General features: G+C 55.3%; 8 protein-coding genes and 1 non-coding gene across 9 annotated transcripts; 4 read left to right on the top strand and 5 right to left on the bottom strand.

The window, feature by feature from the left end:
* On the top strand, window positions 1–5,542 carry CHGG_08539 (uncharacterized protein; the record flags this gene model as incomplete). Its single annotated transcript, XM_001226465.1, has 17 exons — window positions 1–204; window positions 254–699; window positions 760–776; window positions 892–1,339; window positions 1,393–1,421; window positions 1,475–1,670; window positions 1,725–1,762; window positions 1,815–2,313; window positions 2,363–2,660; window positions 2,737–2,899; window positions 2,961–3,305; window positions 3,366–3,477; window positions 3,663–3,713; window positions 4,034–4,247; window positions 4,301–4,494; window positions 4,548–4,631; window positions 4,684–5,542. 17 exons carry the CDS (start codon window positions 1–3, stop codon window positions 5,540–5,542), a joined length of 4,197 nt encoding a protein of 1,398 aa, XP_001226466.1.
* Window positions 5,543–8,636: 3,094 nt separating this feature from the next.
* Window positions 8,637–10,689, top strand: CHGG_08538 (uncharacterized protein; the record flags this gene model as incomplete). The annotated part of the gene is made up of 3 exons (XM_001226464.1): window positions 8,637–9,280; window positions 9,330–9,803; window positions 9,897–10,689. The coding sequence occupies 3 exons, from the start codon at window positions 8,637–8,639 to the stop codon at window positions 10,687–10,689; spliced, it is 1,911 nt and encodes a 636-aa protein (XP_001226465.1).
* A 1,254-nt stretch (window positions 10,690–11,943) lies between these two features.
* Window positions 11,944–13,154, bottom strand: CHGG_08537 (uncharacterized protein; the record flags this gene model as incomplete). Its single annotated transcript, XM_001226463.1, has 3 exons — window positions 11,944–12,345; window positions 12,413–12,829; window positions 12,885–13,154. The coding sequence occupies 3 exons, from the start codon at window positions 13,152–13,154 to the stop codon at window positions 11,944–11,946; spliced, it is 1,089 nt and encodes a 362-aa protein (XP_001226464.1).
* A 1,216-nt stretch (window positions 13,155–14,370) lies between these two features.
* On the bottom strand, window positions 14,371–15,042 carry CHGG_08536 (uncharacterized protein; the record flags this gene model as incomplete). The annotated part of the gene is made up of 2 exons (XM_001226462.1): window positions 14,371–14,701; window positions 14,936–15,042. 2 exons carry the CDS (start codon window positions 15,040–15,042, stop codon window positions 14,371–14,373), a joined length of 438 nt encoding a protein of 145 aa, XP_001226463.1.
* A 1,017-nt stretch (window positions 15,043–16,059) lies between these two features.
* CHGG_08535 (uncharacterized protein) lies at window positions 16,060–18,960 on the bottom strand (the record flags this gene model as incomplete). The annotated part of the gene is made up of 4 exons (XM_001226461.1): window positions 16,060–17,055; window positions 17,181–17,804; window positions 17,938–18,338; window positions 18,465–18,960. The coding sequence occupies 4 exons, from the start codon at window positions 18,958–18,960 to the stop codon at window positions 16,060–16,062; spliced, it is 2,517 nt and encodes an 838-aa protein (XP_001226462.1).
* A 758-nt stretch (window positions 18,961–19,718) lies between these two features.
* Window positions 19,719–22,389, top strand: CHGG_08534 (uncharacterized protein; the record flags this gene model as incomplete). The annotated part of the gene is made up of 3 exons (XM_001226460.1): window positions 19,719–19,756; window positions 20,466–21,148; window positions 21,200–22,389. The coding sequence occupies 3 exons, from the start codon at window positions 19,719–19,721 to the stop codon at window positions 22,387–22,389; spliced, it is 1,911 nt and encodes a 636-aa protein (XP_001226461.1).
* Window positions 22,390–22,716: 327 nt separating this feature from the next.
* CHGG_11395 lies at window positions 22,717–22,797 on the bottom strand. Its single transcript has one exon. It is a non-coding gene; the product is annotated as a tRNA-Asp (tRNA).
* Window positions 22,798–23,857: 1,060 nt separating this feature from the next.
* On the top strand, window positions 23,858–25,363 carry CHGG_08533 (uncharacterized protein; the record flags this gene model as incomplete). Its single annotated transcript, XM_001226459.1, has 1 exon — window positions 23,858–25,363. One exon carries the CDS (start codon window positions 23,858–23,860, stop codon window positions 25,361–25,363), a length of 1,506 nt encoding a protein of 501 aa, XP_001226460.1.
* Window positions 25,364–25,515: 152 nt separating this feature from the next.
* On the bottom strand, window positions 25,516–27,104 carry CHGG_08532 (uncharacterized protein; the record flags this gene model as incomplete). The annotated part of the gene is made up of 4 exons (XM_001226458.1): window positions 25,516–25,540; window positions 25,689–25,920; window positions 26,018–26,651; window positions 26,718–27,104. The coding sequence occupies 4 exons, from the start codon at window positions 27,102–27,104 to the stop codon at window positions 25,516–25,518; spliced, it is 1,278 nt and encodes a 425-aa protein (XP_001226459.1).
* Between the last annotated feature and the right edge of the window lie 784 nt (window positions 27,105–27,888).

Below are 27,888 nucleotides of genomic sequence, written 5' to 3'. Positions count from 1 at the left end.
ATGGACTGCGTCGCTGTCGACAACACATGGGGCCCCTCGGCTGGGCCATGTCGTGGCGGGCTGGACTTCACCCTCACCTTTGAGGAGTCCATCTTGTCCCTCCTCCCTGCCGCGTTGTTGATCATCGCAGCTGCACTCCAGGTGGCCTTTCTCTTCGGTCGGCCGAGACAAGCTAACAATGGCATCATCTTCTGGGTGAAGCAGGTACGCAACCCCGCGTCTGGTTCTCGCCGATGATTCTGACATGATCTAGGGCCTGATCATTGCCCTGGGCCTCCTTAAACTGGCTGTTCTGATGTTATGGGCGTTACCAGACACCACAGCACCAAGGACGAAACTAACTCTGGCAGCGGCGGCACTAAATTTTGTCGCCGTCTTCCCTCTCTCCGCCGTTAGCTACTTTGAGCATGCATTCCGCGTAGCGCCCAGCTTCATCATCGAGCTGTATCTGCTACTTACTGCTTTGTTTGATGTTGTCCGAGTTCGGACACTGTGGCTGATGCCCACTTCAGCTCACACATCGCTAGCCGCCGCCGAGTCAGTTGCCTTAGCCGTCAAATTGATGCTGGTACTCGCCGAAGCGGCCAGAAAAGACCAGCTCGTTCCCCCCGACATCAAACAGAGGTATACCATGGAACAAATGGCCGGCTTCTACGGCCGATCCATGTTCTTTTGGCTTGGCTCAACACTATGGGAACGGTTTGTCAGCCCCGCCAAGTAAACCTCATAAACCGAGAACACACTTATTGACGGTTTCAGGCTACACCCGGTATCTCGTCTCCTCAGATCTATCAGGGCCTCGCGATGACGAATCCGCTGAACTGTTGCGGGAGCGCTTCCGGGCACGGTGGGCGCGAAACCCCAACAAGACCGCCAAATCCGCCCTCCTAGTAACCCTCTTCAAGTCCATGCCCGGGAAATTCCTCATCCCTGTGTTTCCCCGCGCCATCATCATCGCCCTTACGCTCACTCAACCCATGCTGCTGGAGCGCATGCTGACCTTCGTCCAAGGGTCAGGCTATGGCGAGCGGGTCGACGTTGGCCACGCGCTGATTGGTGCTTTTGCTGTGCTCTACCTGCTGATGGCGCTCTTCAACGCGTGGTACCATCACGCTTGCAACAAGCTGTCGCTCGAACTGCGCAGCCAGTTGATTGATTCCTGCTACCGCCAGCTGCTGAAAATGAGGCTGGCTGCTCTGGATTCGGGCAAGGCAGCGACGCTGATTAACGTGGATATGCAGCATATCATGGAGGGGAGCAAGATTCTGCATGATATCTGGGCGAGTATGATCACTGTTGCGGTTGCTGTTTACCTGCTGTATCTGAAGATCCAGCTTGCGTGAGTCTCGCTAGCCCTTCTTGTGGAATGTGCGGATGCTAATATGACTCTAGATTCCTTGCGCCACTGCTTTGCACACTTGGTGAGTGATCGAGAGCTTTTGTGCGACGAGGTTGAGCTGACCTTTGGTTTTAGTGATGATGGTTTTGGCCGGTATCTGCAGCGCGCCCTTGGGCCCTCGACAAGTCGCTTGGCTCCAAGCGACGGAAGACCGCGTCAAGTCTACCATGTTTATGATCACCGGTTTTAAGGAAGTTAAGATGCTCGGGCTCTCTCCGGATTACATGCAGAATCTTCAAAAGCTGCGTTTCACCGAGGTCGAACTTGGACGGTGAGCAACAGTGCCCTGTGGAACTCACCCGAGACTGGGACTAATGGTACGTAGGCGCTTCCGACGGATCCTGTCTATCATCATCACATTATGTAAGTCGTCTCCGAGACCACGCTCGGAATAGGTTGCTGACACATCTCACAGCCGCTGCGTCAACCGAATTGTCCATTCTCGTCGCTTTTGGCGGGTTCGCCATTATCAGCAAAATCTATGGGACTCCCCTAACCTTCCAGACCCTCTTCTCAGCCCTCGCACTCCTCCGCATCTCTCTCGATCCCCTGTTTCTTCTCATCCAGGGCACGCCCGCTCTCATTTCGATGTTCAAATGCCTGGGACGAGTGCAGGATCTTCTCAACGAGGATCGTGTGCTCGAGGTGGCAAACGGCCCCTTCGCTGTCTCCGAGACGTCGTCCGCCAGCTCATTCACGCTCAAGCCTGAGCACAGAGCCACTATGGACCAGTTCCATGCCTACTATCCGGGGGGGCCGGGCTTCCAGGATGTCAGCCCCCGCTACAGCACCATGGTTGACCTAGTAGAGATCGTGGATGCTTCGTTCTGCTGGAAGGGCAGAGAGGAAGCGCCCGCGCTGTACGTCATGTCATTGGCCATTCCACCGAGTTCATTTACAGCCGTTATTGGACCGTAAGTCACCCCTTCAATTGGCAATCTGAATGCTGCTAACGTTAACCAGAGTTGGCTCTGGAAAATCTACCCTCCTGAAAGCCATTCTCGGAGAAATTGAACACATCTCCGGGACTCGCCAGATGCGTCGTGGCCTCAGGGTGGCATTTTGCGATCAGGAACCTTGGCTGCTGGATCAGAGCGTCAAGGAGAATATTATCGGCTCTCTTCCATTCGAGGAGGAGTGGTATGGCAGGGTGGTTGAAGCATGTGCGCTTGGCCAAGATATCACTGGATTTGCCGAGGGCGACGATACTGGCGTTGGTAGCGGTGGGTCGGCGTTGAGTGGAGGGCAAAAGAGCCGTGTGGTAAGTCCCATTTCCTAATGCCTTCGTCGCATGCCGCGTCGGTTTCGATCCTTAAGGTGCCAACTAACGACGGCAGGCCCTCGCGCGCGCCGTCTACAGCAGGCCAGATCTCCTTCTCATGGACGACATCTTCAGCGGTCTCGACCGAAAGTCAGCAACCCACATCTTCTCGGCCGTTTTCTCCGAGAACGGCCTCCTCGCCAAGCTAAGCTGCGCAGCCGTCCTAGTCACCCATTCCAGTAACTTCCCCTACCCCCCCACCACCTTTCGCACCCCACCACCACTAACCCACCCCCCCAGCGCAACTCCTCCCCCGCTTCAACACAATCCTCGTCGTTTCCAACGGCATGATCGCCCACCGCGGCACCTACGACGAGCTCCTCGCCAATGGCGGCCTCGACGACTCGCTGCTCTCTCGCGTGGCCGCGCCCAAAGCGTCCGCCAGCGCGGGCGACGCCGTCGAGGTCACCAGCGACGGCAAGATCGTGCTCAAGGACGCGCCGCTTGACAAGGAGGAGAACCAGGCGAGCCGCGCGCCCTCCGAGTGGGGTGTCTATAGCTACTTTTTGAAGTCATGTGGCGTGGTGGGGATTACGCTGTTTTTTGTCCTGGCGGCGGTTTTGGCGGGAGAGCGGTCGTTTGAGAGTGAGTTCTAGCGTTGGTGTCTGTTGTGTACGGTGAACTGTGACTGACGTTTTGGTTTAGCTGTTTGGCTGAAGATGTGGGCGGAGGATCAGGAGGCTTCCCTCGCGTACTACATGGGCGTCTTTACGGCCCTCATCGTCGGCGGTGTTTCCCTTCTAGGTGGAATTTGCGTGTAAGTGATCGCCCGTCCGTTGGTGGCGTTGGCCGTGATGCTGAGCGGGTATTGTTAGGTTCTTCTTTGACGTTCTCCTCCCAACATCGTCCTTGAGGTTGTATTTGGGGCAGCTTGAGACCTTGATGAAGTGAGTACTGAGTAACCTCACCACATCATCAAACTGAATTATCTAATATTTCTAGGGCATCGATCACCTACGTCGTTTCGGTGGGGTCTCACACCATTGCCAACAGGTACGTGCCATCCCTTACCAACAATGGGCCTCGTTAACACCCCACAGATTCATCCAAGATATCATGCTCATCGATGATGAGTTGCCGATGGCTTTGGTTAACACCACGACCTCCTTCTTTGGTGTCTGCGCCGAGACCGTCATCGTCATGATCTCGTCTCAATACGTGTCCATCTCAATCCCTGTGCTGATCATCGTCCTTTGGGTCATCCAGAAGTTCTACCTCCGGACGTCCAAGCAGCTGCGTCTCATGGATATTGAGGCCAAGGCGCCGTTGTCTTCGTTTTTGTTGGAGACGATAAATGGTATCGTCTCCATCAGGGCGTTTGACCGGACTGGGGAGTTCTCTGCCCGCAACACAGAGCTGCTGAATTATTCACAGAGGGCGCATTACATGCTGGTATCAGTTCAGGTTTGGCTCAAGATGATTCTGGATTTTGTGGTTATGCTGTTGGCGATCTTGGTCACCACGCTGGCCGTCACGTTCCGGTCTTCGCAGTCCTTGGGCTTTTTGGGTCTAGCACTGGTCAACTTGGTTCGTACTCCTAAGGAACCACCACCGTTAAGATCTCTACTGACTTCTTCTAGATTTCCCTCAGCACAAGCTTCAAGTACCTCATCACGTTCTGGGCGAACCTCGAAACGTCGATTGGTGCCGTAGCCCGTATCAGGCGATTCAACAAGGACGTCGAACCGGAGGAGAAGTTCCCGCTGCCGCCTCCCCATCCGGGCTGGCCGACTCAAGGAGGAATTGAGTTGCAACACGTCTCTGCATCGTACAGGTGTGTAATATGCGACAAGTGGCCGGATTTACTCGCTGACGTGGACTGAACAGCCCTCAACTGCCACCTGCGGTTTGCGACATCAATTTGTATATCGCCCCCGGCACTAAAGTGGCTATCTGCGGCCGCAGTGGAAGGTATGGCCTCTTCCTCTCTCGTACCTTTGAGCTGTCACTCACAAACCATTAGCGGCAAATCCTCTCTTCTGGCGACCCTCCTCCGCTGCCTGGACCTGAACTCGGGCAGCGTGATCATCGACGGCCTGGACGTCAGCCGCATCTCGCGTGACTCCCTGCGCAAGCGCATCATGACGCTCCCACAAAAGTCCCTCTTCATCCATGACTCGATCCGCGCCAACATGGTCATGTGGGACGAAGCCAACCCGTCGCGCACCCCGGAAGAAACGGACGCCTTGATCGAGTCTCTCCTGCGCAGGGTCGGCATCTGGGATGCGCTCTTCACCCGCAAGCCCACTGCGTCCGCGGAGCCCGCCGACGATCTAGATTCTCTCCTCCAAGAGATCGCCGTCACCGATCCCTCCAACATGTCCATCACCCAAGCATCAGACACCACCCAGGCCGGCCCCATCCCCATGGAGAACGAGAAGCCACAGAAAAAGAAAAAGAAGAGCAAACCCAAGAAGCTCTCTCCCGAGGAAGAAGCCGAAGCCAAGAAAAAGGCCGAGGCCGCGGCACCCACCACGCTCTCCAGCCCGCTCAACCCCGAGGAACGGCTGTCCATCGGTCAGCAGCAGCTCTTCTGCCTGGCGCGCGGGCTATTCCAGCGGGGCGACTCGCAGATTGTGCTGATGGATGAGTTCACGAGCAGCATGGACCACGAGACGGAGATGCTGGTGCGGGAGATTGTGGCGCGCGACCTCAAGGGCAAGACCGTCATTGAGGTGCTGCACCGGCTGGAGCATATTCTGGATTTTGATTTGGTGGTGGTGTTGGACCACGGCAGGGTGGTGGAAGCGGGCCATCCGGAGGAGTTGTTGCAGAATGAGAGTGGGGTGTTGAAGGACTTGTATCAGAGTATGAGGGGGTAGGGGAGTCGGAGGGTAGGTCGGTGGGGAGTAAGTCCAGCGTTTTGTTTTTGGAGGGCGGTTCTGGAGAATTTCATTTTAGCTTGTTTCTTAGTTGTCAATGAGATTGTTGTTGTGCTTGAGTCTTTTGCGTTTATCACCCTTCCACGAGCTGAGAATCCGGTTGGTAGCTGATGTTGTCCGCGTCAAAAACATCAGCATGTTCAGCGGTGTCAAGCATTCTATTCTCGACTTTTGCAGGCAAATCTTGCGGGGCTGAATGGTTTTTCCAACCCCACTCACCATACTCGAGTCCATGTATCTTTATCCCATTTCAGACCTCCTTGAATCGGGACGGAGTCAAATTGTAAGCAAAAAGAAGAGAAACATACAACACCGAGGATTCCCCAGTCGTCACCGACCTGAGTACTAGTTCGGCTCTCACAAGTTTGACTAGGGGAGAGCGGACGGGATCCCGTACTTTCTCGTGGATATGGTCGTATGTGACAGTAGCGTCAGCAAGTGTCGTTTACAGATGATCCTACGAACAGGAGTGACCGTGCCCGCTGCGCGCGGGCACGCCAAAGGAAGCCTGGAGGAACTTGCCGGCTGCAGGTAGGCCCCATAGCGGAGTCAACGATATAATTGTTAAAAGCAGAAGAAGAAGCCATCTTGACTGCAATGGAATTATAAACAGTATCAGGAGATGATTGTAGTTTAGGTCAGAAAATCGTGATGGAAAGAACGTATTGAGTTCCTTGGATTGGGAAAATGGAGCACCGCGGTGTAAAAAAGGTGGCCTCTAGCACCGGTTTGACCTCATCGCCGATGTATGACGCCGCATTCTTGAGTCTCCAGTAAGCTATATCGTCATCTAGGGGCTTCAGTAATCAGATCCCGTAAAGATTAACCTCTGTGGCGTAATCTCACAGAGCTGATAGGTTCCGTGTATTTTGTGCGTCAAAGAAGCAATTTGCTTCGCTACCCTTCGTCACGGAGACGACCATCGAGCCGTAGGCCTTGCTTGTATCCTTCCTGCTGAGCCAGGCAATCTTGGCAATGTTGACGTTATTCTCTGTAGTCGTGGTTCCAGGAATGGGACGTCATGGCCGAATCAGCGCAGACTGAAGCTGCTGACGAAGAAGCCGGTGCGTCGCTCTAGTAGTATAGTTAGCCCATAATAGATGTTGACCCTGCAAACCTCATCTTTCGCCACTTTTTGACAGAAATCCGATTTTTTTTGTTCGTGTTCGTGATTGTCAAGGAATGCGCGACGGAGGCATGCAAAAGCAGGAGCGAAGCAGCGAGTCACAGCGACCCTGATGCCAAGTGCGGGTTAGCGGCTTTTCTCGGCGATCCGATTGGCCAGGTGTCAAAGCATCAAATGGTCCGTGCACCACTACCGCCAAGACCAACTGCGAGATGCTGATTCAAGGAAGCAGAATGCAGATGACGCCAGACTTCGAGATGCCATCGAGAGAAATCGAAAGGAGAAAAAGCCAAAACTCTACAGTGAGAAGTCGACAGTGCAGGTTCAAAATGACACCGTCTTTTCAGCGGGGTCATGTCCGAAAAAGGAAAGAAACTGGTTCGTGCTTGGAGCAGGCCATGGCATTTTCGACAAGAGTGACCGTGCCCGCTGCGCGCGTGCCCGCCAAAGGAAGCCTGGAGGAACGGGCCGGCGCAGGTAACCCATAGCGGCATCAGAATATGGTTGGTCGATCAGTTTTAGGACGGTTGACGAATGTTGGGAAAGCAAGCAAAAGCAGTTCTTTGGTCAACCTCAAAAGCTAGTCATACAGCCGCGCCTTCTTCCCGCTGTGGATCTCTTGCTTCTGGCCGGTTCCGGAGAGCTTGGTTCCTTTCTTTTCTTTGTCGGAGTCCTGCTGCTCGAAACGGGTTGAGCGTCCAATAATTCTTCTGTGTCCGAAGCATCGTTCGAGTCGTCGCCATGTAGATCAATAGTTAGGTGAGCCGTGGCTGTGGAAGGCGGTGATATATACTTGAAGATGAACCCGTGGGCATTTGATCGGGATCGGCCGTGATCGAGTCTAGCTGTGCTCCAGGGCTGGATGGTGGTTTGGTCGCTTCGCGTTCTGCGGTTTCTGGGGCAACCGGCGAGGAAGATGGATTCTGAGGCGAGGAAGTGGGATTTTCAGCACGGCCTAGTGAAGAGAACGGATTTCTGCTTGCGACTACTCCGGGGCCAGCCGATCATGGTGTCGTTGGCAAGTTGCCGACAGGGTCCGATGATTTCGGCGTCGGTGTATTGTTGGTTGACGGGGAATTCTGCCGAATGAGTTCCCAATTGTCGGCGAGAATCACCAGAATTCGAAAAGTGGGATCGACTTTCCGAGGGCCTTGGATCAGGTCGCGGTCTAGGACCCCCAGGAGTCGACCACTGCACGCGATCCACGATCCCTTGGGAAAGGGGTTTGCGGCGGTCCGCATCCACCCGGCCAGAGACTGCCAGGGTTGCTGGTCGACGGGGAAGAGAACGAGGACGTGGCATATGTGTATGCCTTTGCGAGGAGGGCGGTCGTTCTCTGGCTGCAAGTAAGACCCGAGTTTGGCGAACACCGAAGTCTTGACCAGCGGCTCCGGCCAGACTCCTTGCTTGATATGAAAGGTATCTAGCTCGACGGGGCTGGCAAAGGACACATGTGCTGAAGTGCTTGGCCAAGGAGCTGTCTGGTCGGGACCATCGAGCTGGCGGGGGATGACACTTGGAAGTGTTAGCAGCCAGGTCCTGCTCCAGCGCAAAATAATGGGGCGTACGGAGTCAAGCCGCCATCACGGGGCAGTGCCAGCGCCACCTGTACGGACTGGGTTTCGTCTGTCTCCTATCTATTAACGCCTACGCCTTGGAAGGTAAGTTTGAGCAGGACGAGAAATTTGTAGAGGTAGGTATCAGGGTCCTCTTGGCGTAAAAGAAAACTGCTTACAAGTCACATACAGAAACGCAGTCCTGCACCTTGCCCTCTTCGTTCCATGGGAAGGTTTCAGGCTGAGCCAGCGGACGATATACCAGGACTTTGGCGATCGCTCGAGGGGCAGCTGGGCGCCCGAATCCGCTCACACTTCCAGAACATCGCTCTGCTACGCGTCTCGGCGGACGATGCCCGTGCTGATCGAAAGCTGCAAGGCCTTGAAGAGGACTCCCGAGGACGCCGTGGACGGACTGGACTTTGGCGACCAAGTGGGCGACGATGACGGCGTCGGTGAGGACGTGGAGAGTATTAATCCGCAAGCCCACCACGAAGCCTTCCTGGATGTCCTATCCGCGGTCCCGGACGTAGCGAAATCAAAGGATATGGCGGCGCCCTCGGCCCTGAGGCGCTTGGACGAAGAGGCGAGGGCAGTTGACCCAAGCCAGGACGACAGCAATGCTGCCCCAGCGTGGTCGCCATTTTTATACCATGTTACAGGACCTCCAAGACTCGCCTTTCCGCGGCATGGGACTGCCCAGCCGCGAGGAGATCGACGCGGTATTGAAGGTCCAGAAGAAAGAGGACAGCAGCGTCACGGCGAAGATCCAGGGCAGGCAAATGAATCCGTCTTTCTGCGCATGCCGGCGAGCCACACGGGGAGCCCACGGTTGCCCGTTCACGGACGCGAAAGATCTCCAGAAGGGGTCGGCCCGGGCGGACAGATGCGGCTCGAGCTCGGGCGTTATGCAACATACGTCGATGTGGCCCTGGGGCTCACAAGGCACTGGACTTTGAATAAGCTCCAGTCGATGGCAGTCTTGCTACCAGCGGCGTTCCTCGACCTGGAAAAACATGATCATGCTGGTTATCGACGAGATCAGCCAGGTGGGCGGTCTCACGCTCGCGGCGGTGGACAGCCGCCTGAAGCAGTACAGAGACGACCACCATCGACCGTTCGGCGGGATCCCAATGGTCATGTTCTTTGGTGACTTCTTCCAGTTCGACCCCGTCCTGCAGACCAGCCTCCTCTTGCCAACGCCTAGGGACCCCGGTGGACAGAGACCGGACAGCTCGGCAAAGCACTTAGCAGCGCATAAGCTGTTCCTCCAGTTCGCGAACGTCGTCATCCTACCGCGAACAGGTCCGCGCGGCCGGCTGTGCAAGGCTGCGGAGCTTCCTCCGGCGCCTGCGCAGTGGGGAGCAGACCGAGCTGGACTTCCAGCGGCTGAGCCAACGCGTCTATACACCGTCGTGCGAGTCCTCCTTCGTAGACGGCCTGAGAGCCATCACGCCTCTGAACCAAGACCGGTGGGACCTGAACATGGCGGCCGTCGTCCAGTGGGCTCGTGCCCACGGTAAGCACATCTCAGTCTTTGCGGCCAAGCACGATACTGAGTCGGGGAAGCGATTGAGTGCGGGGGACCTATGCCACGTGCTCCGCTACGGAGACGACTCGCAGCTGCCGACCCCCGGCCTGTTCTTCTACGCCCAAGGGATGCCGGTAGTGGTGACTCGGAACCAGTTTGTCGGGCTAAAGGTCGTCAACGGGGCGCCTTTTCAAGGCCGTCGACATCTTTCCCGACCTCGCCGCCGGCACCATCGCCCTTCGCCAGCGATGTGACTCTTCATCTTGGACCGCCGGTGGCCGTCCTCCTCGAGTCAGACGACAGCGCGGGCCTCGCCATCCCCGGGCTCCCCAATGGCACCATTTTAATCAAAGAGCAAGACGGTCGCCATCCCCGAGCCCAAATGCGGGGCAAGGAAAGGCAGATGGAGGGGCAAGCCAGGTTTTCAGGTGGGTCACCCACCGAACGGGGCCCTCTTTGCACCCCGGCCTTCGCCATGACAGATCAGAAGAGCCAGGGCAAGCAGTTCTCCAACGTCCTCGTCAACCTCAAAGGCGTCCACTCCAGCGGTACGGTGACTCGACCCAGCTTCATGAGCTTGTACGTGCAGCTGTCGAGGGCGCAGAGCTGGGACGGGCTGCATCTGTTTCGGAAACCGGGGCGTGGCGACTTTATTGAGCCCAAGAATGTGCTCGACAAAGACATGAGGGAGGCCATCCTCAAGCTGGAACGACGGGGTGAGGAGACCAGACGGCGGTTCGAGCAAGACCACAGGCACGAGTCGTGGTTTCAAGAATGGGCTGCCATGCCTGAATCTGGCCAGGGTACTGAAACCGATGACGTAGAGGACGCGGCGCTCTGGCGAGACCCTGGGGTTTCCGAGCTCAGATCGTAGCACAGCTCTCCAACGTTGCTCTGTTTTGGAGCTCTTTTCCAGCGGAATAAGCTGCTTCAATTAATATTTTTATTTTCCTTCTCAACTTGTTGCCGTGTTGCCCTGCAATCTGCATCTTTTCGTGGTCGTCGGCGAACCTGGCCGGGGGTACGCCATCTCATTGGCCCTTATAAAGCGGGGCCAGCCCCACAGCCGACAAACCCCAACAGACCGTCCGTGCACCACCACTGCCAAGCCCAACTTCGAGACGCTCATCGTCAGAGGCAAGTTCCTCCAGGCAAAGCAACATGGCTGCTTCCACAATCGTCAGGATAATGACAGTAAACCTTCACAGTTTAGAGGGAGAAATGACACGGCTTTTTTTAGTGGGTTTTTTATGGGACTGACTGGTCCGTGCTTGGAGCATACCATGGTTTTTTTCGGAAAAGGAACCTTTCGGAAGTAAAAAGGAACCTTTCGGAAGTACTCGTTCCTCGCACGTTCCTCCAGGCAAAGGAACCTTTCGGAAGTACTCGTTCCTCGCACGTTCCTCCAGGCACCTTTCGGAAGTACTCGTTCCTCGCACGTTCCTCCAGGCACCTAAGGAACCTGGAGTTCTGTTGGACGTTATACGGGTTTAACGAATATTGGCACAGCGCAGGACACGGGGTTCATTGGGGTCGAAATTGAATGGGTTCAACTGATTTCTTGATTGATGATTCTCGCAGATTCGGAAGCCGCCTTTTCTCTGTCCCCAATTCGGGTCTGGTGCCTGGGGCTTACCAAGGTGGCCTGAGGCAGTCTGATTACTCCATCCTTTCCAACAAGTTCCTCCAGGCATAGCTGTCAGAATATTCCGGGGTGGAGGCTTCGGATATGAAGAAAACGGGGCATGTTTAGCTTAACCATCACTTCTCATTTCGACGGGTAATAACCCCAAAGGGGACCCACATGTCGGAGTCTAAAACAGGGGACACCGAAAAATACAACGGACGCGCAACAAGCGCGGACAACAACCATACTTGATTGCCTGATTGGACCAGTGAATCCCGTATTCTGACAATAGCCCTGTCGCCCTGTAAGCCATTGTAAGCCAAGGAGGGATGCACATACGTCACCGGGCAGATCAGACAGTCATGTATTGAAACGACTCGCGTTGAAAACAATCCCCACAAAGGAAGCAGCTACGGGTAAGAGGAGTGCATAACCCAAACCAATTCTCTCCCATTCCCCATACAACCGTGTTCAGTTGACTTAAAGTCGATGACCTTTATTTCACAAATGCACATCACACCGCCCTAGGATTTCCTTGTCCGACACATTCCACTGGGTACCACTGGCGGCGGCGGTGGGCCTGGATACCACCCTGGCCGTCATCTGGACCTTTCTGGAGACCTCGTCAAGGACCTGGTAGAACAAGACGATGCTGGTGTTGATGCCCGTGTTGGGGGCCAGGCATGCGGATATGTAACTCCTGGGTGCCACGTTGAGGTCGTGGAAGAACAGTTCGGGGACTTGGAGGCCTTGGTTGGGGTCCAGGCGGATCACCTTCACCTTTCCGGAGTGCGACTTGTAGATGAGATGGAGCTGCGAGCCATTGTCCACGGCGGTAAGGCTTGTGTGAGGCGGGAACGCAACCGGCTTGCCGTCGTTGTCGTAGCCTGACAGCGGGAGAGGCTCTGTAGGCACGGAATGTTAGAAACGAACGAAAAATGTTGAGATTGATTGACTGAGGTGCGCCTACCTGACGTGCCCTGTCCACTCCCAACAGCATTGTTGTCCATTTGGAGGTAGTATACCGGCTGTCCTGCGTTTGCCCGGGGCCGAGCCACTCCGCCCCAGAATGCCGGGGACGAGGAGGCACAGCGGTCAAAGAGGTGCCGTAGAGGGGCGGGTCCCTGAGGTTGGCCTGACCTAACTCCCAGGTTCGATGCCAGCCGGCAAAGCTAACCATTTTGACGGCGCCGTCCTTGCCGGGGGTCTGGTAGAACACACACATGTGGTTCACAACGTCGCCCTTGATGGTGACGGCGGCCAAGGACGAGTAGTGAGCACATTCGATCTTCAGGCTCGACAAAGTCCCGTGTTGAAATTCGTTGTTGGTGGTCGAGTTGTAGTACTGGTCGTGGAGGATGTTGTTATCGTCCAAATAAAAGACAAACTAGATTCGGATAAGCTGAGGCAAGGGAACAGGAGATTCTCTCCGCATTGCCTACCTTCTCGGCCATCGGCTTGTTGAGCTCATCCACGAACGACACAGCGGCAAGCGGCGTGAAAAGCTTGGGGGCGTTGGGCCCAGGCTTGCTGCCTCGCAGGCGCTCGATGATGACGCCCGACTTCCTCCTCTGGCCGTAGTAAGCCACGCCGTCGTCAACAGCCCCGACAAACTGGTACAGATCGCCATCATAAGCTTGTGCATACGCAAAGATGTCGTCTCCCATCACCATTGAGGTGATACGGGAGTCAGGAAGAAGTACTGCGGACATGGTTGAGGGTGCTGACGGGAATATTCCGATGTTTGATGTGCGGGTGCGAATGTGTCATTGGATGTCTGGGTTCATGGCCTAGGAATAGTCAGGGCGAGCCGGAAAGGTCGGGGGTTTATATGGTGTTAGTCCCAGCAGTCATGTCCCCCTGTTTTCTTGTAATTAACGGAGAACATCAATTGCTTCGGACTGACACGACCCTTCTCTCCACAACGGAGAGGGCGGCAAGGGCGGTTATCAGAGCCATATTACGAGGAGGCGCCGTACTATCACCAATCAACTTGATGCATGTCGTTAGAAGCATGCAAGCAACAGTTTTCGTCAGTCGAGGATATATGACCTCTGCAGATTACCCTCGAATCAGAACCAGGCCTGTTGAAGCTGTGTTGTCGCAGCGGGGTAGTCGAGACTCGCGTAATGCCTCTCGTCCTTTTTCGAACACGGGTCAGGAACTTTTATAGCCTCGTGCCAGCTGAGATGCACAAACAATATAACCGATGGGGCAATGATACACACAGATGTTGACGAATGGGTTACGCAACATTCCTCTTCTCCTAGCTCAATACATCAAGCGGTGCTACCTACCTGCACAACCCGTGTTTCTTCCTGCTACCCTCCCGCATCCCCACAAATGGACGTCCTGCCTTTTGGCTTATGTCTACTGTCAGAATGCGCAAGTTGTCTCGGAATCAGCCGCGAAATTCCACACTGAACCCTCGGTCCACAGCCTTTCAGCTGGATACAGAACCAATGAAAGTATCCCGCAAGCGCCCGTTGTAACGCACACAAACGCCTGTCGACGAATACCTTGCCGGGCTGGGCGTTGGAAATCTTCGCTCGTTGGCGTCGACACCATGTTCCGGCAGCATTTTAAAGTTGCACTTGGTTGTAGTGCAAGCACTTCAGTGTCCTGGACGCATTGCGGGTGGTGTGGTATAGGCCATAAAAACGAGGCATCATATGTCACCGATAATGTTGTCATCTCAGTCCAATGGAAGGTTGGAATCAAGTTAAAGGTGTAGGCAGATTCACAGGACGGGCACAAGGTCTGCACCTCCAGGTGCAGATGACATTACCCAACACTGCTTACCATACGTTGAGATTCTTACCGAGCACCCGAACAAAATGGACAGAATGGCCGCGATCCAACCTGTATTGCAGCTCCATCGATACCTATCCTATGGTCTGCGAAGTAACAACACCAGAGAACTCAATATCATGTGCTAAAGAACAACTCGCTGGGAAAACGCTGATCCTCCTTCCACAGCATCTCCCGAGCCGGGTGCGCCCGCTCCCGCTGAAACCAATACTCCTCCAACAACCCAACCGGCACGCGGAAACAATCCGACAGCCCCGGCCGCATATTCCACTTCTCCGGTTCCGCCTCGACTACCTTCACCCAAAACTCATTTCCTGCCACGAACACCTGCTGACCACCATCCAACTCGCGCGCCGCCAGCCCCTGCAAATGCTCCACCGTAGGTATTTGATCCTTCAGGAGGTCAGCATGTTTATGCAATGGAAAGCGGCGCAGGGACTCGAGCTTGCTGTGACGAACCTACTTCAGGACCCTGTCCTGTTAGGGTTCAGCTTCGGTTGAAGGTAATCTCTCAAGGGTGCTTAGGTTCGGTGCAGCCAAAAGGTGCACGACAGAGGGTTGTCTCAACAGTAGGCTTCCGAGCTTGTAGCGAACTGTAGTTGTGATTGCTAACTGGAGAACTCCCAGAGCTCTCCAGAACGAGTGACTATATACTATCTAGGCTTCCTAGGTACCGGCGTACCTTTTGCTGGGAACGTGAGGAACGGTGATCGTTCCTCGCGTTCCATACTGAATCCTGGGAACGGTAGCCGTTCCCTCCGTTCCCCTGCTGATTGGTCTGAGACCCATTCTTAATGATTGGCTGGGAACGCTTCCCGCGCGCGCCCCCATCGGGGCGCGGTACGCGACCATAACCGTGACACTTGCTCGCCCGACTTCGTCTATATGACTGAAGCGACAAAGGCACCCTAGCTGTCGGGAAGCAGCTTCCACACGGGATGAAGTCCCAGGGCCGATGCTATATGGGGCCCATCGAGTACTTGTCTCCAGAACCGATCTTGTGCGCTGGCAATATGAGCTTCCGCTTCCGCTACGTTCGTTGCCACTGTGAGGAAGGTCCCCACGATAGCTTGCGCCGCCATTCTTTGAATTCTGTTGATGGGTCCTGCGAGTTTATTCTTGCATGCGTGCATCCACACATTGGAGGCGTAGTCCACCACCGGGGCAACTGTGCATGTAAACAGCTGTCGCGCCGTTGATGGGGACAGACCTCGGAGGCGTTTTAGTTCCATAGCTGCTTCCAAACCTTTGGACGCAGCCCTCGAAATGTGTTCTTTATACTTTAGTTTTTTGTCCATGAGCACGCCAAGGATCTTGACATGGTCCTGAGGCTCGACAATCTGCCCCTTGATCGTGAATGGTTGCGCGTCGGTCTTATAGATTACGCGAGTGAAGTGTATGATTGCTGTCTTCTGTACGTTGAATGTCGCACCGCTCCTTGTCTCCCAGTCTAGGGCGTCCCTGATGATGGCTTCAATGCATTCCCGGTTACTTTGCGCCGTCGGTCCTGTGATCCACGCTGTAAAGTCATCCACGAAGGCTATCCCACCACCACGACTGTCGATTCGTCGTTGTACTAGGTCCGCGTTGAAGAAGAGGAATAAGATCGGGGATAAAGGAGAGCCTTGAGGTAGACCAGCTTGAGGTAGGCTTTGAACCTCGGATGTATATCCATTGACTTGAATTGTGGCTGTGCGCTCCGAGCAGAAGGCGTTTGTCCATTGAAGCAGCTCGTCTGGGATGCCTCCCGCCTTTATCCGCTGAAGAAGTCTGTCCTTGCAGACCCCGTTATAGGCCCCTTTGACGTCAAAGCTGATCAGGCTTGCTACCTTTTGACCTCTCCAGGCGGTGTAAATCTGTTCCTGGAGGAGTATGAGGGCTTGCTCCGCCGATCGTTGCTTGCGCGCTCCGAAGTGGTTGGGTCGGGAGGAGCCCATATGTCTCAACCGCATGTGAGATCCTTTTGGCGACGTCTGACTCCAGCAGCTTGCCGAGCGTTGCTAAAAGTGAGATCGGTCTCCAGGCTTTGGCAACACTGTAGTCATCCTTGCCGGGCTTCTTGAGCGGTATGATCTTGGCGTGTCGCCATTGACTGGGCAGTGTGCTGTGCTCCAGAGATGCTCGAAATAGTGCGAGAACACGGTGCTTGACCACTGGCCAAGTCTGTTTCCAGACTATCGCCGGTAAGCCGTCCTCCCCAGGTGCTTTCCAGGATTTGGTTGCGAATAGTTGTCGCTCTACCTCTTCCATGGTGACCGGCGGCATTGCTACGGGAGCTCGCTGCGGTCTAGCACCTTCATCTTCAATCCTCTCTGGAAGGGGAGGAAAGAAGGTGGTCAGGAGTTCTTCTTCCTGTTCTCTGTGGTCGGCCGTGGTTGTTCCGTCTGCTCTGACGAGCTGTGGCACCTTCCCGAACGCCGTGTCGTCGCTAGACTTTAGGTATTTGGCAGCCTTCCAGATATTGCTATTGTCTTCAAGAAAGTCGTCCCAGTGCTTTTTTTCCTGTTGCCGGATAGCGTCGTGGTACTGTTTCGCAGCCGCTTTCGCCATTTCCTCCAAGTCCACCAAGGGTCGTCCGGCTCTTCGTTCGGGCCGAGCACGATTCCTCCAGTACGTGTAAATGCGACGCAGTTGTGTAAGGTCGGTTGTCCACCACCGCTTGGCGTATGGCGATGGTTTCGCTTTCGGTGTCAGGGTTTGGACCGTCTCCAAGACCGCCGACATTAGTCGGTCTGTCTGCTGCTGTACAGTGCCTCCCGAAGGGGTGGCGTCTAGTGCCCTCGCAATCTTGGTCTTGATTTCCTTCCAAGGTGCATTTTTGAGCAGAAGCCGGTCTTGTTTTTTGGTACTGGGACCAAGGTGTCAAAGACCGTCTCAATCGCGCGGTGATCTGATCCGTGTTCCGTCCTGTGGATCACACACTTGACTGTTGTTTCCGCCAGCTCGGCAGACGCCAGGACCAGGTCGATGGTCGTGTCGTAATCCCCGACATGCCAGGTCTTTGTGCCCCGTCGGAGCAGACTGCGAAGGGCGAACTCGTTCATCAGGTCGATGATACGATCTGCCTCTCCTTGTATTTCCAAAGATACATCGTCTCCTGCCCACAGCTGGTCGTGCCGGTTGAAATCTCCAGCAATTACCACGTCTACCGTCGTGCCCGCGTCTCGTCTTGCATCCGTGATTGTCTTGCGTAAATTGTCGCACGTCTCCCGTAGAGCTTGAGGGTCCTGATTTGGTACGTAGACCGATACTACCAGGACTTGCCGACCGGGGAGCCTTAAGATTGCTGCTGTCATGTCCGGCGACCCTATCGGTACCTGTTCCGCCTCCACGTCCTTATTCACCCAAAGCATACTTCGAACCGCCCATCTGCCTTCCCTCCAAGTCGAGGGAACCATCTTGATCCACTTGTGATGTCCTATGGGAGTTGTCAAGAGTCGGCCATGAATCCTGCGCGCTTGAGGCTCCTGGATGGCCAAGACTGTTGCGTTCTGAATGTCCTTGTCATTCATCAAGCTTTCGTGCACCACACCTTGCTTTCTCACATTAAGCTGGATTAGGTGTAGCGTTCTACTCATGACGAGATGGGTAGAGCCTCTGGCAGCTTCTGCTAAATGATTCATGTGGGCCGCCGCATTAGGATGCATTTGGCAACCACTTCGCTGCAGCTGCGATGGTGGTGACCGTCCTTGCCACACTTGGCGCACACTTGACGGTTTCTGCACTGAAACGCTTTGTGGCCGATCTGCTGGTAGTTGTAACACCGGGTCCGGCCGCATCCGACGTTCGAAGGTCCCCGTATATCCTGATTCTCCTCCGGCGTAAAAGAAGCCTCCATTGAGGAGCTCTCTTGGCGTCGCCGAGTTTCGTGAGATACACTACCATGGATCCATACGCTTTTGCAGTGTCCTTTCGACTCAGCCAAGCTATCTTGGCAATCTGCACGTCGTTTTCCTGGCCCAGGACTTCCGCAGTCCCAGGGAGGACCTTGCTCTCGCGGTAGAGGATAGCCGTACGGTTGACATTGTCGACTTTGATCGGGTACACCTGATCTCGAAGGACTCTCGCACCCGGCGTTTTCTTTGCTTCGACGATGTCTTTGATCTTCTACAATTCCCCCTCGTTCCTACTGATGACCCTAAGACGGTTGGTGCTTCCTCTATCTCTTGTGACGGCAACACAGCGCCAGCTGGGTTGGTCGCCAGGCGCACGCATCTCATGCTCAATGAGCTTTCGAAGCGCTACTGGTGTAGCTTCACTGGCATGATCCTCCGGAACCCTTGACATGTCCACCGTGCAGAACGCCGGTTCTGGTGTCGCCGGCCGACTGGTGGAGATGGGCGGGGTGGGAATGCTGACCAGAGGGGACCGTCGGGCGATGTCTGCATACGTCGGTCGACCCGATGGGGTCTCTTGAGCTCTAGTCATGGTGTGTAGCTGTATCTTGGTGTGCTCGAGCTCACTGCGGGCTTGAGTGAGCTCCTCTCGCGCCTGTGCCAGCTCTTGAGTCAGCTGGGCCGTCATTTTGGCGATCTCCTCTGCCATGTGGTCCTTAAGTTTGTTGAATTCCGTCTGAATTTCTGCTTTGATGATGTTCAATTTGTTGTTAAAGTCATGATCCACGGTTTGTTCTGATTGTCGGGTCTCATCCCTCGCCTCGTCGGCTGCTGCAACGCGGATGGTGCGATTCTTGTGATTTCTCGGCATTTTCTCAATATTGCTTTCCTCTTCCCAATCCATATCTTCTTGTAGCTTTGACTCTATCCCTTCTCGTCTTCACTTTCTTTCGCTGGGGGCGGCGTTGTCCCCCTCCTGGAGTTCCGGAATCGCCTCTCATGAGTCATGACGTCGATGACGTTTGAACCACCACGCGCCGCACCAGGCATCTGGAAAAGGCAAAATCTTCCACCGGATGTCTCAAAATGAAGAGAAGTCGTTTCAAGTCAATTGATGCACTCTCAAGGTCAAGGCGAGAAACTCTTTTCTCTTGTGTGCCAGTGGCTCGTTACATCCCCGTCCTGTTAGGGTTCAGCTTCGGTCGAAGGTAATCTTGCAAGGGTGCTTAGGTTCGGTGCAGCCAAAGGGTGCACAACAAAGACTTGTCTCAACAGTAGGCTTTCGAGCTTGTAGCGAACTGTAGTTGTGATCAGGGGTCTGCATTTATTACCAAAGTAGTTCTCCCCTCGAAGGATGGCGGCCCGACCAGATAATCGAGGTGGAAAGGAGGTTTGTTAGTCAGGCCGAGGGGGTGGGCGGGGCAACTGTGGGGCTCAGCAAATGGTGGGGCGCTCAGCCCCAAGGATGACGGGTGCATGAAGGTCATTTCAGGTACATGAACATTGGATAGTCAGTTGAAGCAAAGCAAGCTCTATCGTTTCTGAACAGTATACGACTTTATGCATTGAAAAGTAAAAGAAAAATTTATACTGACTGACTAGCAGCCACAGACCTCTGGAATATTCAAAATGTCACCTAGAAAAGAGGTGCGTAACCAACGGGTAATGTAAGTGTACCTGATGCGACCACCAAGATTGAGGACAGCACTGCCACATTGAGGACGGATTCCAAGATTGAGCCACATCCTATATTCACCCAATCAGCACAAGCCTGAAGGGCGAGCGTTGCGGTCTGGGTGGGTCCTTGGATGCAACCGCATGCCTGTGTTCCTGAGGCCCTTAAATCCCGTCTGTCCTCGACGGCCATCCTGACCTGTCCCTCGCTCCCTCTCAACCTCACCATCGCATCGCATTCCCAATACCGTATCCTCGTTTTTCTTGACAACTGAACATAACAAAATCAAAACCCTACATTGGACCCACAAACCCCGTTTTAAATTCAAACCGCATCCGCGGTGACGGCGCGGCTCGCGTCTCCCTAGGCTCTCCATGCCGAAGGCAACAGTTTTCGTTCCGGAGCTATGCTCGATCAAGTAGGACCATTAGCCAACCCGTGAACCTCCCCCTCACCTTGCCCTAACACGTATTTTGTAGGCCGACCACCATGGCGTGGCTCTTTCCGGAGAACACCCCCCACGGGGCTCTCCGGGAAACCCATCGTCAGCACCGCCAGTGCAAGCTGGAATGCTAGGGGATGACCGTGTTGCTAACCCTACGACCGTCGCTCCGGGCGCAGTCAATATACTTCTTTCGATGGAGTGGCCTCGGTTCACCTTTTCTGAAGTTTATGCGAGCTTCATGAACACTCCGCTCAAGCGCCGCAAATCCGGCCGCAACTCCAACCTTACCCATTTACGCGGCGGGACCCTTTCGCCCCCGATATGCCGATTTCGAATGCAACCTTTGCGCACAGGGTACGCTCGCCAACACCAAGCTGCGTGGGACCCCCCAAGAGCTCGCAGCATTCCCCTCTTTTTGGCAACTCCCCGATGCACCACCCGTGGTTCTCGACCGCCGAGCGCACCTCCACGATTTTCTGTCGTTCAGCATTGGCCGTGGCACCCGAGGGCGCCTTGCTGCTCAAACCACGTTCACCACATCTCCGGTGCCTCTAGACGCAACCCCACTGGCGGACGTCGCCTACATGGATCCGCCGCTCAGCATATGGCCAGCTTCGAGGTCAGGAGACCTACCTCCTGCCATCGATCTTGCCCAACAACCCGCGCTTGCTAAGAGGGGGAGCCCGCGAATGAACCTGAAGGACAAGTCCGAGACCCTGGACGATGAGTCTCAAGTCGCTGCTCGTACGGATTTTGTGTTTGGGCGCGAGGGAGCCAATGACGAATCCATGACGGAGTTCGGTCTTGTTCAGCGGATGGAAAAGGAGACGCGTTTAGCAGCCGTTGATGACATCGTTTCGATTCTATTTCTTTGGGAGAGGCTGGTTGAAGGATTGGCAGAATGGTCGTGGCTCTTGCCGTGCTCGGACTTGGGGCTCGGTTGGTGCCAGCAGGAGGCCATGTCAGTCCCGTGTGTCTAGAGACATACAGAGACATGCGCCGCTAAAGTCCGCCAAGCCGTTCCGACCCTGGACTACGTCGTTAAACTAGTCCCCGATCCATCACCGCACCCATCAGCAACCGCCGTCTTCAGGCAGCCTCCGACATTCACCACACCAAACCAAACCGAAGTCATAGCTCGAGAGAGCGCGTCCAACTCACGGCAACGTGAGTTGGGTATTCGTACGATGTCAACCAACGAATCCCCCACCCAAGCCCACTCTCCCTCCTCGTTTCAGGAGGACCTCGGGGAGTGGGCCTGGCTTCATCAAACAACTACTCCCGACATGTCGCAATTTCCGCTGGTGCCGCCAAGTCCCATGTACCAGACGTTTAACCCCGATAACTCTCAGGCCGCCGTACCACCACTGATGCCCGAAACTGCGTCTTATCCCACAATGAACACAAACCTCACCGACTCCCTGGGATCAAGCCCGGTGGAACTGCTTGTTCACGATATCGACCCTTTCATGGCGTTCCAGCTTGGTCTCTACCTCGGCTCGACGGGTCCCTCCTGGGCCGTGCCGGAAAGCTGTGGGCCGGCGGATCTTTTTGCCAGCACCCTAGACGGCGACCTATTTTCCGGCCTTGACTTTGCGCCCGGGCCTTTTACTCACACACCACCACATGGGTCTACCAGCCCAGCGACTTCCCTCTACGACATGGACGCTCTATACCTCCCGAGTAACCACTACGCCCCTGCAGATCCCCTCACCCCCATTTCCCTCGCGAGCGGCACCCCTGAATCCGCTCTCTCCCCATCTTCCCCGGCCACCATCTTCAGCCAAGCCCTCCCATGCCCTGAATTCTCCCGCAACAACGGCGCCTACAACAACACCAACTCATCAACCGCCAGCCCCAGCGCAGCGTCGACGACAACCACCACCACTACCCCAAACCCCAACGATCCCACCCCCCCACCCAACAAGCCAGACGAACGCAAGCGGCGCGAAACCAAACGCATGCGCTTCCGGTGCCCCGTCACCCCCGCCACGACCGCGCGGTGCACGCAAGGGTTCCTGGACGCACGCACGCTGCACCGCCACGTGTGGACGCACCACAAGGCGTACGCCCGCGAACACAACGTGCCGTCGGAGCAGACGGGCTGCGAGTTCCCGGGCTGCGGGTATATGGGGAGGGGGGATAACGTGGCGCGCCATATGAAGAGGCATGGGAGGTGAGGGATTGTGCATTCTTTCTGCGGGGGCGGGGCGTTAAGGTTTGAGGATTCGACCGACCAAACGACCAAACCCTGCCTTTTGTGTTTTTCTGTATTTGAATGGGCGTTTTGAGCGTATTTCTCTGTTATGGGTGGGTTTTTATCCTGGAGAATATAAAAGGTACGAGGTTTGTTTACTCTAGCGGTCTTCCCATTTATCAATAAACGAAAGTAAAAATTTACAAATGCTCCCTTGCACTGGATGTGATGATGAGCGGCGACATTTGTTCATCAGATATCTTCTTGACTTCGGTCAACAGGATTGGCAAAAGCCAAAAAGATGTGTGGACTCTCCCGCCGGGAATTGAACCCGGGTCTCGAGCGATGTCGGCTTGACAAGCTCACATACTGACCACTATACTACGGAAGACTTGTGGTTGTTGGCAACCACCGTAGCTTGGCGACGGGGTCACGTTACCCGTCCTATCAAGGTCACAGAGCTCCACGCCACGGATCGCGTCTCTTGGATGTGTGGTGGTTTATTTAACCCATGAGCTCACCAGACCAGATAGGGCCCCTAAACTCGGCGCCTACTTTTTACCTCTAGCACCTCTTTCTAGTTATGAGATAGGTACTAAGATGTAAAGTTGTCAATTAGAAGCGTTTACCTGGCTCGGTACCGGGGGTCCCGCTGAAGTTTCCCAATGGCTGATTGAATGCAGGCATCTTTTGAGCCCTTGATAGCATTTGGACTTTGGAGGGATTCCTTGATAGGTGGGTTACAAAATCCCCGAAACTGCGGCAAGGTACTCCCAAATTATTAAAACCGAAGTAATGAGGGCCAATCCAGGAACCAGAGGCCCGTCACAGGTCCGTTTTGGGCAACGTCCTACCGATCTGGATGCCGCATTCAGCCTGTCACACATCCTTCACGGTGGTCACAATGCGACTTTCTAGTGCATGGCACTTTCACACAGTCCTCAACCAAGGCCATTTCTCCCTGCTGTTCCCATCCCACTGCCACAGTGGGTGACAGTTGGCATGCTCCTCCTTGATCACTCCACACTACTGCATGTCAAACCGGGTTCTGCCCGCAAGGATGCAGGGCCAGCCGACCTCTCAAGCTGTGCTGCAGGTGCCGAACTGACCCGCAGCCAACGGGGCTCAGTGCCGAGTTCTCGCTACCAGGGCCTGCAGCAGTGGTGGTATCCCGCCTCGTTCTGGTCCCAGTCATCGGTTACATCGTGGTTCAGCTCCTGTGAAAATGTCATCCTGGGCATGTCATTGCCATCTTGGCACCATGTCAACATGCCGATCCTGCCAGAGTGTGGGGTGGACGGGCGAGATTCCGGCAAAGCGACATCACAATCCTACGGGACAGGATAAATAGTCTCATCTCTGCCAGTGTTTGGGTTCGCATGGTTCTTTGCATCATTAGTATAATCTTTGATACGCAAACGTAACCTGTATTGTCTGGTTCCAGAGCCAAGATGGTGTCCCTCCGGGCAACTTCGCTGCTCTCCCTCCTCCTGTCCGCCGTGTCCCCGGTGTATGCCGACACCTGCTCCGATGTCGAAGCCAACACGGACATCGAAGTCTCCAGCCCTCTCCAACTTGCCTATACAGCGGAACAAACTGAATACTGGTCGGCCTCTTGCACCGCACTGAAGCCTTCATGCATCATCTTCCCCAGGTCTGCCACCGAGGTCGCGGCCGTCTTCCGGGTTCTCAACACCAACAATGAGACGTTCGCCGTCAAATCAGGCGGCCACAGCCCCAACAACTACTACGCCAGCGTCGACGGCGGCCCGCTCATCTCAACCCAAAACCTGGACCACGTCCTTCTAGACCCAACCACCGGCGTCATCGATGTCGGCCCCGGCAACCGCCTCGACGGGATCGCCAAGAAGCTGCAAGGCACCGGCTGGACCTTCGTAGGCGGCCGCATCGGCAACACCGGCGTAGGCGGTCTGATCCTGGGCGGCGGTCTCTCCTACATGTCCGCGCAATACGGATGGTCGGCCTCTTCAGCCATCTCGTACGAAGTCGTCCTCGCCAACGGCACCATCGTCACAGCCTCCAACACCTCCCACCCGGACCTCTTCACGGCCCTCAAAGGCGGCGGCAACAACTTCGGCGTCGTCACCAACTACAAGCTCCAAGCCCACCCCCAAGGCGACGTCTACGGCGGCAACCTCGTCTTCCTGCGGACCCCCACCCTCGACGCCAAGCTCCTCCAAGCGGTCCGCGACTTCACCGAATACAACACCGACGACCGCGCGGCCGTGATCGTCACGGCGGAGCGCACCAACCTCAACCTGCTCGACTCGTGGATCCTCTTCCTCTTCTACGACGGCCCAGAATCCGCCGTCCCGGCCGGCACCTTCACCAACTTCACGTCCCTCAAACCCCTGACCAACACCCTCAAGACCCAGACCTACGCCAGCCTGATGGCCGGCAGCAACTGGGTGGTGCTGAAGGGGTTCCAGGTGCAGATCGGGACCGAGACGGTGCCGCTGCCGGCGGCGGCCGACGGCAAGGAGGTGCTGCTGGACGGGATCCACGCGCACTGGCGCGGGCTGGCCGAGTCGGTGCTGCTGGTGCCGGGGATCGTGGCGTCGATTGCATATCAGCCGTTTCCGAGGCGGATTGCCCAGGCGGCGAGGGAGCGCGGTGCGGATTTGATTGATGCGGATGCGGATGCGGATCGGTTGATTATAGAGTTGAATTATGCGTTTTTGAACCCGGGGGATTATGCGAAGATGGAGGGGAAGATGGTGCAGACGTATGGGGGGATTAGGGAGAGGGTGGTGCAGTGGCAGGGGGAGGGGAAGTTGCCGGATGTGTATTTGCCGGTGTTTATGAATTATGGGTTTTATAAGCAGGATTATTGGGGGAGGTTGAAGCAGGCGAGTCGGGATTTGGCGAGGGATGTGGCGGAGAGGTTTGATCCGGCTGGGTTGTTTAGGGATCGGACGGGAGGGTGGAAGCCGTGAGGGATTATGTTAGATGTAGTAGGAACTGGTGATAAATACTATCATGAACAAGGTGGTAATATGTAGGTAAGATGATATGAAAGACAACGGATAAGACCTTCCCTATTCTGGTTATCTCTTCCTCAGAACAACCTGAGCCTTCTCCAACACTTTCACAGACTTGCCCTCTCCTTCAGGCTGTTTCACCAGACCACCAAACATGGTATACGCAATTTCATCGCTCCTCTCGCTGTTCTTACCACCCTCAACTCCTACCGGATCCGCCTTGCTCTCAAGAGCAGAGAGCGAGGCCCCCGCATCAGCTGGGATCTTCTCGACCACGTACTTATCCTTAGACTTGCGCATCATCATCCGCAGCTTATACGCATCCTTACATAGGTCCAAGATGGTGGCGCGGAGCACATCCTCCTCCGACGGCCGAACGTGCTTGGAAAGGAGTGGGGCGAGAATGGCAAATATGTCAGTCGCGGCGAACTTGCTCGTCATCTCTTCGATTCCAGTCAGCTCGACGCAGTTGATGGTTGCAATCCTCCAATCGGTAATGACATTTTCGCTGACTATGATAGAGACACGTTAGTTATGTCCCGGTGCGGGTGTGCAGGTTGCCTTGTCTAAAGGATGAAAGCTAAATTGCTAGAGAAAACAAGTTCTTACCACCTCGATCCTGGAGTATGGTTTCGAAGCGGCGTAGCCCGGGCTCGACGGGCCCCGTCAGTGCCCCTACCTCCGCCTGAAATCCTTGGAGACCGAAGCAGTTGTAACCGAGGATGTGAAAGTGCAACTCATCAAATATCTTCGCACGCACGCGAAGCCGCCGGTCTACGAGGCCGAGTTGCCCCCAGGTAGCTGCCCGGTAGAACGATGAAATGGACGGCGTGGCCTCTTCTTGGGCAGTTGAAATAGTGGGATTGGTGTCGACCAAGTAAGAGGCACTGCGAGAGAGCTTTTGGACATCCTGGCGTAACTTGAGGAACCCCTGAAGGATCTCATCGTCGCTTATTTTCTGGACGCCGGCCTGATCGAGGATGATGGTTCGGAACATGGCTTCTTTGCCGCGCAGCTTGTTGACTTCCTCCTGGTGCTCGCGCAGTTGTGCCTCCACACTCGCGGCCTTTCTCTGCGCAATACCTAGCTCCCGCTTGGCGGCTTCTAGCTCGCGTTGGAGGCCACTGTTCCGGTTGCCTAGGACCTTGTTTTCCCCTTGAAGCTCCGCGAGGCGGGTGGCATTAACGTGGGGTGGCGGTGCAGGTGGTTGCTCGTGCCTTTGGTCCGGATACCCAGTAGAACCCTATTGAGCATTTTCACCCTGTTAGTACCAAAGAAACGAGGCCTAGGAGATGGGGTGATATCATACCGGTAGCCAGGCACGCCAACCATGCTCTCCTGAGCCACCAGGTTTGGACATTCCCGCGGCGACTTGGGCGGGAATAGCTTCCACTTGCTGCATCAGACAGTTGAGCCCGGTTTGAATACCGGCCATATCTTGGTTCATCTTGGCTTGGAACTCGAGTAGGATGGCCTCCTGACGCCGTGCATCGCCGCTAACATCGGCTCCGCCAACCTCATGTTGAGGCGCCATGTCCACCATGGGGTCATCGTAGTCCATGGTAGTGCTACGCCTTCGGGGACGGACCTCGTATGATGTGTAATAGCTCGCACTCCTCGAGCGCGGGGGCACAGGGGGGCCGGTGCGTCCACGCTCACGCTCACGGTGCCGGTGCCGGGACTCGTCGTGGCTCATGAAGGGTGTGAATTGGTTGGCGGGACAAGGTCCAGGAAAGCTGGAATGCTGGAAACAGATTTGGCGGTGGAAAAGGCCCTTGGTCAACCTTTTGGCCACCTTTTTGGCATGAATGACGGCCTTAATCTCAGCCTCACGCCATGTCGGCGATCAATGTGCCTAGGCGCCTAAAAGGGGGGTTAGTGCAGCGAGTACAGGGTATATTGCTGCGCCCCAAATCCCAACACCACGGGGCCACCAATGGAAACCACTACGATTGGGAACCTTGAAGCCACAGGGCTCAGCTATCGGGCCCTGCGTCGGGACTTATCCCGTCTAGGCTCACTGCCGGTCAATAGGCGCCGTGGATGTGCATAATCCGCCACCAATTCAAGGCATCGACAGTGGTGAAACGCGGAGGTCCTTCCCATTATCTATCTGTGCGATGTGCAGGTGATAGTCCTGGTAAATCTGGGTAGCATAGACTTATATGCCCATTGGACAATCCCCAGATGTGTGAGTATTGGGTTCCTCAATGATACCATCTAGCCGCGGTAATCCTTGCCTCTCATGCACTGAGGCCTCGAACAATGCACTTGTCCGTAAAAAGCTGAATCCCGACAAGGCTCTCCCATGAGGAGCCGGCGGCGGGCTGAACGCGGACCGCGCACCACCTTCAATAAAACTCATGTATTGACCCTCTACATTCCTGAAGTTTCAAAAGCCCTCGGCGCTTCACTGTAATCATTTGCCTATTATATCTTGACACTTGAGCCGAAACCATCGTCCCAATATTACCTCGCAC

Source organism: Chaetomium globosum, genomic scaffold (assembly GCF_000143365.1).
Source record: "Chaetomium globosum CBS 148.51 scaffold_6 genomic scaffold, whole genome shotgun sequence".
NCBI classification, from domain to species: Eukaryota; Fungi; Ascomycota; class Sordariomycetes; order Sordariales; family Chaetomiaceae; genus Chaetomium; species Chaetomium globosum.
The sequence above is the reverse complement of the archived record's forward strand: the minus strand, read 5'-3'. Positions and strand labels throughout refer to the sequence as shown.